Raw genomic sequence first — 11,366 nt, 5'->3', positions numbered from 1 at the left:
GGTTAGTAGGCACCACGTGTGATCTCGAAAATTGTTCTCTCTATTTGGTTTCTATATTTTACCCAGATTTCAGTGTTCTGTTTCTAGTTTTTATCACTCGATTTTTTAAGTTTTGAGGTTAATAATATTTGTTTTTCTGGTACTTAGTTTTTGTTTTAATTAAAAGAAAAAAACAAGAACTGTACATGTTTGGTATCACTAGTTAATAATATTTTAAATATGTTAATGTTTAAATCATTTTGGTGTGAAGGAAGGAGCCTGAGAGTCACTCGTCCATAAGAGGTAAGACTTTCCATGGGCAAGCCCATGGCCCATGAACCATGTTGCCGACGAGGGCCAAGGGCCATACAGTCCATAGCAGCTTCAAGTTTGATCTTCCGACAATCCAACAATAAGGCAAAAACCAACACGTGGCCTGACCTTCTAACGTGGCAACGAGCTACGATCTCTGATCCTGCCACTGCCGACACGTGTGACTCTCACGGTTACATGCAAGAAAGGCCGATTGTTCACCATAGTTCCTCCTCCTGTCTATTTCTAATTAATTGAACACTTCACCACCACCTTTCCTATTTCCATCTCTCTGTACCCTCAACTTCTACGGGCACCAGCTAGCGATCGATTTTGAAAATGGCCGACGTCCGAGACGAATTTGGCAACCCAATCCAACTGACCGACGAGCTCGGCAACCCGGTTCAGTTGACGGACGAGCACGGTAATCCTATGCACCTTACCGGGATAGCCACCAGCGCCGAGCCGGGAACCGGCGGCGTAGCTACCGTTATCGATACCTCTCCGGCGCCCGGCGCCTTGCACACCGGGGTGGTGACGAGCACGCTTGGCGCCACCGTGATGGGCGCTGCCACGACGGAGACTTATGGAACTGAGGTTGCCGGAGTGGGGCAAGGGCAGCCGCACCAGCAGGTTCACCGATCCAGAAGTTCAGGCTCCAGCTCGGTACGATATCAATGTTAAAAATTTTATTTATATCAGACTGTATTTTCGTCTTGAATCTTGTTTGGTTGCTGCAGTCGTCGGAAGATGACGGGCAAGGAGGGAGAAGGAAGAAGAAGGGACTGAAGGAGAAGATAAAGGAGAAGTTGACTGGTGGCGGGAAGCACGCGCACGGCGGCGCCGACTACCCAAGCACATCGCCACAGGCGGGGCAGCACGAGAAGAAGGGTATGATAGAGAAGATCAAGGAGAAGCTGCCTGGCCATCACGACCACCACTAGATCACGACTGTCTACACATGTCATATTATGTCATATCATGTGTGTGTGTGTGTGTTAATCCATGTGCTTAGAAAGACATAATGTGTGCTTAATTTGTTTATTTCAAAGCTTGTGTGGAGTCTCGTCTCGTCCTGTAAACCATGCGACAGTTTATGTTAGAAATTATTATACATTTAATGTACGTAATTTTCACAAAATTGAGGGGCAATTGGCTATTCTTTTATATTTTTGAAGGTGTTTTAGCAGTTATATTTGCTCCTCCAATTCACTGATAGCTTGGCTAAGCAGACATATAATTTATGGAAAATGTTAATTATACAAAAAATTGGGTTATCCTTTACCTAATTTGCAGATTCACCACCCTTACCTTGGTCTCCAGCAAACTTGCCTAAGCAGACATATAATTTATGTTTTGCCTCCTCCAATTCACTCATAGCTTGGCTAAGCAGACATATAATTTATGAAAAATGTTAATTGTACAAAAAGTTGGGTTATTGAGAGGATGATCAAATACCCTAAATGATAAAAATATTTTCACCCAATTTATAGATTTACTATCCTTACTTTTGGCCATCTCCAACAAGTTTTGCCTTACTTCATCACTGCCTCGTCGACCTTCAATACATCCTCTCATCGTCCTATTACAGCACCTCGTGTGACTGCCACTACATTTTGTCGATGCCTTGCGTCGACTATCGTTGCACCATCTCGTTACCTCATCACTTTTGCCTATAGATGAAGCCTGATCGGGCTTCATGAAACCCACGCTTCTCCAATTCGCAGCGTCTTGATGATCGATGATGAAGCTCGATTTATAAAATCTGATTCAATCATCGAGTCTAGTATTCCTTCTATACATATAACATAATACTTTAATTTATTTATTGCGTAAGACTTTTGTTCAGAATCTTAGAATTGGAAAGAGTTTTATATATGTTAAATTAGTAAGGCGTCGGTGTACACATGAGAGTACTGTAAAAAAATTAAATAATTTTAGAATTAAAAAATAATTAATTAATTTGAATGTCAAAATTTAGATCATCAAATATCATTAAATATATTATTCTATTACATATTTTATATGGTAATTTAAATAAATTGTTATAAATTAATTTGAAAATTATCTAACATATTATTGATGCAACAGAAGGGGAATTTTCATTTATAGTATAAATCTGTATTGAATGGAGCATAATTTAGTTTTTAATTTTTTGTTAAATGAATAAAATTAAATATTTTTTAAAGTGAAAGTTATCATTATTGACAATTTGAATAATTATGATTTGTTTATATTAGATTAATATTAATTATCAGGCCATGATATATATATATATATATATAATTAAAAGTTTTTATTTTATACAGCATATCAGATAAGAAAATAAAGAAGACAAATTTTTTAAGTGATTATGTTATTTCAAAATAACTTATTAGATTTATATTTGTATAATATATGTTATTTTTCTATTATTTTTTTATATAATGATATATAATGTAATGACTCAAATTTATTTATTACTATTGTTATTAATTTTATTAATAGTTTTAATATTAATATTGTTATTATAGTTAGTATTATTATTGTTACTATTCTCACTGTTATGTTTATTACCATTGAGAATATTATTAATATTATTACTATTATTTTTGTTATTATTTATATGTTGAGCCATACACTGCCACCGCTGCTGAGAACCATCATAAAGCTTCCATTAGCCTCAATTCCTAAGCCACTACGTAAAGCCAACTGAGGCGGTGGATTAGTGGAGGTTCATAAGGGAATGCGGTGAAGTATTGAATTGGAGATTTGAGAGAGAGCAGTGTGTTCGGCCGAGAGACGAAGAGGAAGAAGAACAGTGAGGAAGAAGAAGAAACAGAGAAGAGGAAGAAGAAGAAGTAATTTTCAGGCAAGCTCTTCTCCTTTCCCTCTTCGGTTGTTTCTCCATCTTTAGTTGTTCTCAATAATGGCCTGGATATAAACAGTGGCCGTGAGTTTAAGGTATGGGTGTTTACAGTGTGCGTGAGTTTAAGTATATATAGCGTATATACAGTGAGTAAGTAAACCAGGATGTTATATATATATACATATAGTCATACGAGCTGTGTAACCGCCATGGCCGTGAGTGTGTAGCTAGTTGTGTGTGTGTGCGCGATCCATGAGTGAGTTAGCTGTGAGCTAATTAAATGAGCTTGCTGTGTGTGTGAGTGTGTGTGGTCACTGGTGAAAGTTTAAGATAACTAATGGGTGAGCTGTGTTGGCTGAGAAGCTCATTGTGCGGGTGTGTATAGCTGCATCGCTGTGTGTAAGTGAATATATGCATAGGTGCAGTGAGTGTTTTGAGTGCTGTGAGTGTGTTTAAAGCTAAAGAAAGTGTTGTGAGTTTGTGCTCAAATTAAAGAAATGGCCTTTGGCCGAGGAGCTTACCGTGTCCGTGTGTGTGAGTATTTATCATCATGTGTGAGTGTCACTGTGAGGGAGTGTGTGCATCTTAGAGCTAGTGGTTTGAAGTGGTATCATGTGTAGCAGTGAGACAAATATATATATATATATATATGTGTGTGTGTGTGTGTGTGTGTGTGTGTGTGTGCATATGAAACAGAGGACGTTTGGGTGTTAAATAAGTTTAAGCTTAAGGTTAATGGATGATTTGGTGCTGTGAGTACAGAAATATGATATTGGCATATTGTCATCAAGAGTTGAGTTGTTATATTGCTTATTATTATTATTATTATATTGACATTAATGTTATTATTAATATTAGTATTATTACTATTTTAAGTATGTATAAGTGTGTAAAAGTGGGTTGCCCTACGTCATTTGTTCCAACTTGAGGTATCCATGTAAATAGCATTAGTAAATGATATTATCTATGCTCTGTCAATATTAGAAAATAATACGTATTGCTAGTAATAATATAAGCATTAATATAAGTAAATGATATGTTTAATTTGCTATTTGTAAGGATTCATATTACTCATTAATAATATAAGTAATAATATATGTATTATGTGTAAGAATACATTGAGTTATTATATTATTATAAGCGTATAATTTAATAAGACAATAGAGGTTGTAAATATATCCAGCATATTGTGGTTGTGTTTCTTGAGAGTTTGTTCACTCTCTACCTTCTAAATGGAATGAAAATAGGTATCATTCGGGTTAGGTGCTAGCTTGTCCGTTGGGAATGAGTGTTCATTTTATAACACTATTTTCCCTATTCCAACCAGTTAAACTCATATGACACGTCCAATTGCTAAACGTACACTCAAGTCGGGTTTATGCATTTTGTGTGGTACATTTACACTTGAGTGCTTGTTACACGATCATGTTATATTTATCTGTAGTTGGTAAACACGAGCATTTGCAATTGGCGTGTGCTTTACTAGTTGAGCAAGGCTTAACGGGATGCTTGGCTTATGAGGGCTTCGTATCATGTTCAGTCTACTACGCCACTCTTATATGTTGCATTGGCATTGTCATGGCGCCAGTTTTGAAATACAACTATACGGTGTCGGACTTTCCCTAACCGAGTAACTTAAGGACACCTCGACGTGTCTAGCTTTTTATTTTGGTCGCTTATGTAGGCCAGATGGTGTGGTCGCTCCCACCCAGGCAAGCTTCAGCTCGTAGTACAGGTATGTACAGTTTGCCATCAAGGCAGTAGCAGGTTTGTGATAAGGACTTAGGTGCTAGTGCATTCCTTATTTGGGTCCCAAGATCCTGTATATGTGCATTGTTACTTATGCAGTTAGTACCTGTGTCAGTTTATGAGATTGCATGGCATGTTATGCATGAATTTCGGTTTGTTATGCACTTGAGATGCAGGTTTACTCTTAGTACCTACTCTATCTATCTTTCCTTTATTTATGAGCTTGTTGAGTCATTTGGACTCACCTTGTTTTCTCTTTATTCCAGGTAAAAGCAAGGACCCAATTGTGGGCGGGTCTGGTAGTTCTCGACTACTTGGTTAGGCGGTGTACAAGGCCATGCAAACCTAGTAATTATCAACCTGGGAGTTTCTTTTTGTGTATTAATTTTGTCGCTTTCGCATTGTATTTTCTTTAGTTTATTTGGGTCTGTATGGTTTATATTTATTTTGAGGCCAATGTGTCAGAGATGTATGTTATGCATAGTTGGGCTATGTAAGCCTAAAGATCAGTTGTTATGTAGCAATAGTTGAGGCTTTGTTTTATATGCCGGGATGACAAGTTTTCTCTATCAGTTTTCCTTTAGTATTTATCAGTGACATGCATGATAGATTCTTCTTGATCAGGTTGTTTTCATTTTAGTAGGGCACCCATACTGATTCTTTGGGGATCTGGGTGGCGGCCTTACATATAAGTAGTTTTGAAACAATGTCAAATAGTCAATATATTTATAAATTATCTGAACTAATTTGGAAAAATTAGTTTCGAGTTAACACGTTCTAATAAAAATTATTATATTGTAATTTTCATTTCAAATTATGAAAAAAACAAAATCCAATTATCCATAGATTGTAAATAGGATGGGGTTAGGTGACTTTTTGAAACCCTACCAGTTTTAACCTACGAGAGAGTAAGGGCATTTGCACCTCTTAAGAACATTTATTTAAAAGCCATTCATTTTTTTTTAAATTCATAAATTATATAACACTGTTGCTCAGACAATTAAATAAACACAGTATTAAAACTGGAGAGCTAAGTGGTCATCAAAAACCTATATTATTAACGCCTTTGATGCCTTTGTGTTCCTTCTGGCTCAAAATGATGGTTGGACGTGGATTTGCAACAACAAGAAATAGGCTTCGACTATCGGTCTGTCGAGAGATGGTTAACACCTGCAAGTACTCTAACAGTCAAGCAAATAAGAGAGTAAATTGATAAAGTATCGATAGATTAGAAAATAACATAACTTAACTATTGATATAGCTAATTTATATGGAAGAATGAGAGGTTTTCCTGTATACATGCTTACATCAAACATTACAGGGTGATGAGATTGGATATCCAGCACTAATGGGGCTCCTTGACAGTGAGCGTGGGGGTACCCAGCATGCAACAATAATGATGCTGTTGTAGACTGGCAAAGTGCCAAAATCGAGTTAAGGTTGAACCGAGATTGAACTATATGTGCTTTGCATTCAATATTGTGAAAAAATATATATATATATATATATATATTAAAAAGGTTTTGCTAAGGAATACTCAATACACGCTTATTACACTTGTTTTGAGTTTGTAGATATTTTTTTATTAATTATTAATAAATATATTATATTTTAAAATATTTTATTAACTAATAAAAATATTTAAATGTTAAACATCAAATGCATTAACTTTACTTAACTAAAATTAAAGTAGTGTTTTTTAAATGAGCAAGATAAGATTGTATCAAGATAAGACTGGAATGCTTTCTGAATCCATATATAGGGCCCGTTTGTTGCAACTTAATTAAAGAAATTATAGCTTCTAGCTTTTTAGATTATAGCTTCTAAAATTTAAAATAAGTTGTGAACTTGTTTGTTGCAGCTTCTTAGAAGTTGTAGTTAAATAGTTGTGGTGTTTGATATCATAAGCTGTAAAATAACTTATTTTTGTATAATTGTCCATAATACCCTTAGTAGTTATAGAATGATAATTTAAAAATTAATTAGCGTATATATATAAGTTTTAAGTATTATAAAAAAATTAATTAGAATATAGAGAGAGAGGAAGAGATCTGAAAATGGAGATGGCGGTGGAGAAGAAAAATCCATAATTGCGTAGACAAGAAAGTAATTCTTTGTTAAAAATAAGGGCAAAATTGTCACAAAAATGTAATTATTTAAGCAGAAGTTGTAAAAGCTGGGGTATCCTAGTTTTGAAAAAGCCAGCTTTTATCCCTTCTAAAAGCCAGTAGAAGCTATAAGTTAGAATTCCATAAGTTGAAACAAACACTACATCCCAACTTTTTTGAAATTAGAAGCTAAAAGTTGTAACTTTTAAGCTGCAACAAACAGGCCCATAGAATGGTCAAGATAAGTTATTCTAAGATTTCTATGAGATTATTAAATTTTTTTTAATGTATTGAGAATTGTATTTTTTCTTTCCATATATTTATTAAAATACACATAATAAGCATCAAAATAAATATTATTTACTAAAATATCTCTATTCTCAAATTTATTTAAAAGTGTTTGTTAGCATCCATAACAAGTTTATGATTAACCCAATGAAGCGTTGCGACAAATGCAACGACGAGCGCAAACAATGCAAAATCCGAGAAGATGAACATGAAATAAAACTTTATCTTACATCGCTTCTAGGGTTGTTTCCGTTAAAGCATGAAAAGAAAATAAGATAAAATGAGATGAACAAGAAAAAAAATAAAAAGAAAATAAAAGAATATGAACAGGTGAAAGAAAGGGTAGACCGGTGAGAGTTTTGTAAATACAAGGGTCATTTCTCATTATTTGTAAAATTTCAAATAAATTTATCTGAAAAGGGAAAGAAAAATTTATTTATAAAATTTTAGATAAAAAGTCATGTGTCTTTTTTTGAGTAAATTCTTAAATAAATTTAACAAATACACTTTATTTAAAATATTTTGTATATTTTATATTTGTAATTCATATATTAGTTAACAAAGTCGACCTAGATTCCATATTAAAATAAGTTAAAAGTAGATATTTGATGGAGGCGGGTGCTTTTTAATGAATGGGCTTATGTAAGCAAATTAAACCATTGCCTATTGGACAACAAGCAGAGTGCTAGTGTCCGGTCCGGGCTGCCCCCAGTTTTGGAGGAAAAGTATATATATAAAGAGCAGTGTTAGTGAAGCAATGTCATCTCATCACCCAAAATTTAATTTTTCACATTAAATTTTAATATTTTGGTGATGTTTAGTATTAATAATTAATTAATTGTTGATCATTATTTACTAATAAATAAATAATTATTGATAATTAATTAATTGTTAATGTTAAATGTAATATAAAATATCAAAAATGAATGTCCGAAATAACATTTTAAGGTAAAATTATTCTTAAATTTATTACAATTTGGAGGATGTGTGCGTGCCAGACCTGCATTCCACAAGCAGAGAGAAACACCGCTTTTTGTCACATCCCGTGAAAGTATAGAGATAATATAAAAGCTGATCATCGATTCGAAGCCATTGGAAATTGTTATTAATTTGCATGGACGTGGGAGACTAATCAGCTTGGGGATACATTGATTAATACAGTTTCAATTACCTGCTTTCCATTTTCGACACCTCATTACCTGCTCTCCGAGTGCTCAAGTTCGGTGAGATCAAGCGTGACCTGAAGAAAAGGTGTTATGGGATTATAAATCACCATCTTTATAGTTAAGATATTTGCTAATGCTACTTATTTGGATAAATTTATATTCTTCTCTATATAATTTTATGTTTTATTTTTTTTACGGGGTCATATGAACTTTTTACTTTTTCAATTATACTTTTGTACTTATATTTTTTAATCAATTTAATTTATATATTTTATCTTTTTTTTTTATAAGAAATCAAACTTTTTAAGTCAATTTAATCTCTATATTTAGATATAAACAAAGTGTGACGTGTAATTTATTATTATTTTTATATATAAAAATATATAAATTAAATTAACTTGAAAATACAAATCCAGAGATGTAATAAAAATAACGAAAATTTTAAATTATCACATAAAAAAATTATTAAAATATAGGGATTAAATTGATGTAAAAATCATATTCATGAGTGTAATTAAAATAATATAAAATTTAAATAATTACATTAAAAAATATAAAAATATAGATTTTACCCTACTTATTTATTTTGGCTAATGTAGACATGGCCACGGTTCATGAACCGTCGGTTCCGGTTCATGAACCGCCGGTTCCGGTTCAAGAAATCTTTGAACCTGAACCGAACCGCCCAAGGGCGGTTTGGGACGGTTCGATTCCGGTTCCGGTTCATGCCGGTTCGGTCAACGGTTTGGACCGGTTCGGTCAATGGTTCCGGTTCCGGTTCAAACCGAATTTTTTTAATTTTTTTTAAATATTGTTGTATTCAATTTTGGTCCTTGTTCCGTTGTTCGGTTCGGTTTGGTTTCGATTTTTAATTGTTAAATGTAATTGTAAATATAAATATTCTCAACCATATTTTTAATAAAAAAACACTACTAAAAATTGAAGAAATATAAGTAATAATTTCATTAAAAATAATTAAAACAACTAAACAAGTATGTAATACAAGTAATTAATTTTTACAAATGTGAAAAATAAAAAATAAAAAATAGAATTAGACTTAATTTCATTAAAAAATAATTACAACAAAAATGTAATACAAATAATTAATTTTTACAAATGTGAAAAAAAATAAAATATGGACTTGGATCCTACGCATCTTCATTGGAGTCGGAAGTCGCCGTTGTTGAACCATCATTAACCCATTCGTCAGATGATGATGAATGGATAAGTTCTTCTTGACGTCGCATGTTAGCTCTTTCCCAATCATCGAGACAAACTTGAGCTTCCAATGATTCTGGAGCCAATCTTGATCTTCTTTCGTCCAAAATGTTGCCTCCACTACTGAATGTTTGTTCAACGGCTACAGTTGAAGCTGGAACTGCAAGAAGTTGACTTGCAATAATTGCAAGAGTTGGAAATGTCTCCTTGTGCCTTTTCCACCACTCCAAAATTTCAAAATTTAAACCTGTATCATCACCAAACTCAAAAACTGTGGTTAGATAAGTTTCGAACTCCGAATGTGAGCTCGATCTAGGTTTTTTCCTCCTTTGATCTAAAAATTTATAACCCCATTTCATTGGTTGGGAGGAAGAGGAATGCGAAGCCATGGATGGAAATGATTCTTCACTACTAGGAGCAATAACATATGCTTCATATAATTGATTGCATAAAGTTCTAACCTTAGAAATTATAATATTCACATCAATTTCTTCATTATTTTCTAATCCTAACAACGAATAATAGTTAGACAAACACTCAATTAAACCATCAAATTTACACCTAGGATCAAATACCATAGTAACAAGAAAAATTTCAGGAATAAATTGATAATAACGTAACCATTTTTCTCTCATTTCTAAAACAGCATGACAAATTTCTTCAACATTAATTCCTTCCATTAATACACCGGCCACATTCATTGCTTCTATTAAAAATTGATGTGAAGTTGGTTTATAAACACTACTAAGTGTATGAGTAGCATCATTAAAAATTCGTAAAATATTCAAAATTGAACTACAAACATTCCACATAGTTGGAAAAATAGGATATTGTGGAATATAATTTGCTGCAAAAGAACACAATAAATCTTTATATTCAAAAGATTGATTAAGTAATTTAAAAGTTGAGTTCCAACGAGTAGGGACATCTTTTGAAAAACGTTTTGGGGTTTGACCATTGGAGGTGCAAAAATGTGCCCATGCTTTTGCAGTTCGAGGGTGTACCCAAATATAAGAAATAACATTTCTAATTGGATCTAAATAAGAATTAAGTGACTTAATACCATCTTGAACACATAAATTTAAAACATGGCATGCACATCTAACATGAAAAAATCTTCCACCAAAATTTGGTTGGCAAATTCTTTTCAATTCATTAATAGAAGCAGTATTAGCCGATGCATTATCAAAAGAAATTGAAAAAATTCTATTAACTAATCTATATTCTTGTAAAATTTGTTGAATTAATCTACAAATATTTTCAGCATTATGACTTTCATCAAAACATCGATACGCAATAATTCTTTTTTGTAAAACATAATTTTCATCAACCCAATGACAAGTAATACCCATATATGAATGAGTTTGCCAATGATCACTCCAAATATCACTACAAATAGAAACATTAATATTATTGTTTTGAAAATATGTTATCAATTCAATTTTTGAGTTTTTAAACAATTTTAACAAATTCCTTTTCAAAGTATTTATAGGAATTGATTTAAAACTAGGATTAACAAAGTTTTAACAAAATCGAGTAAAACCTAATTTTTCACCAAAACTAAAAGATAAATGATCAATTGCTACCATTTCAGCTAAACCAGACCTACAATTAGCTTCATTATAATGAAATAATTGAGGAGAGTTTGAAGAGGTAGCAAACCCGGATATTTGTGTTTGATCGCGGCTCAATCCAACC

General features: G+C 33.0%; 1 protein-coding gene across 1 annotated transcript; it reads left to right on the top strand.

Annotated features, from left to right (window-relative positions):
* The first annotated feature begins 132 nt into the window (after positions 1-132).
* Positions 133-1,425, top strand: LOC127802524 (late embryogenesis abundant protein-like). The gene is made up of 2 exons (XM_052338365.1): positions 133-957; positions 1,032-1,425. The coding sequence occupies exons 1-2, from the start codon at positions 631-633 to the stop codon at positions 1,233-1,235; spliced, it is 531 nt and encodes a 176-aa protein (XP_052194325.1). The 5' UTR covers positions 133-630; the 3' UTR covers positions 1,236-1,425.
* Positions 1,426-11,366: the final 9,941 nt, after the last annotated feature.

This window comes from Diospyros lotus, chromosome 5 (assembly GCF_014633365.1).
Source record: "Diospyros lotus cultivar Yz01 chromosome 5, ASM1463336v1, whole genome shotgun sequence".
Lineage (NCBI taxonomy): Eukaryota > Viridiplantae > Streptophyta > Magnoliopsida > Ericales > Ebenaceae > Diospyros > Diospyros lotus.
Note: the sequence above shows the minus strand (reverse complement) of the source record. Positions and strands in the feature narration are given on the sequence as shown.

Bases quoted from the DNA above. Each gene is read 5' to 3' on its own strand.
- LOC127802524 (XM_052338365.1), top strand. From the start codon at position 631: ATGGCCGACGTCCGAGACGAATTTGGCAACCCAATCCAACTGACCGAC. The intron at 958-1,031 runs GTACGATATCAA...TGGTTGCTGCAG, and splicing joins GAAGTTCAGGCTCCAGCTCG to TCGTCGGAAGATGACGGGCA.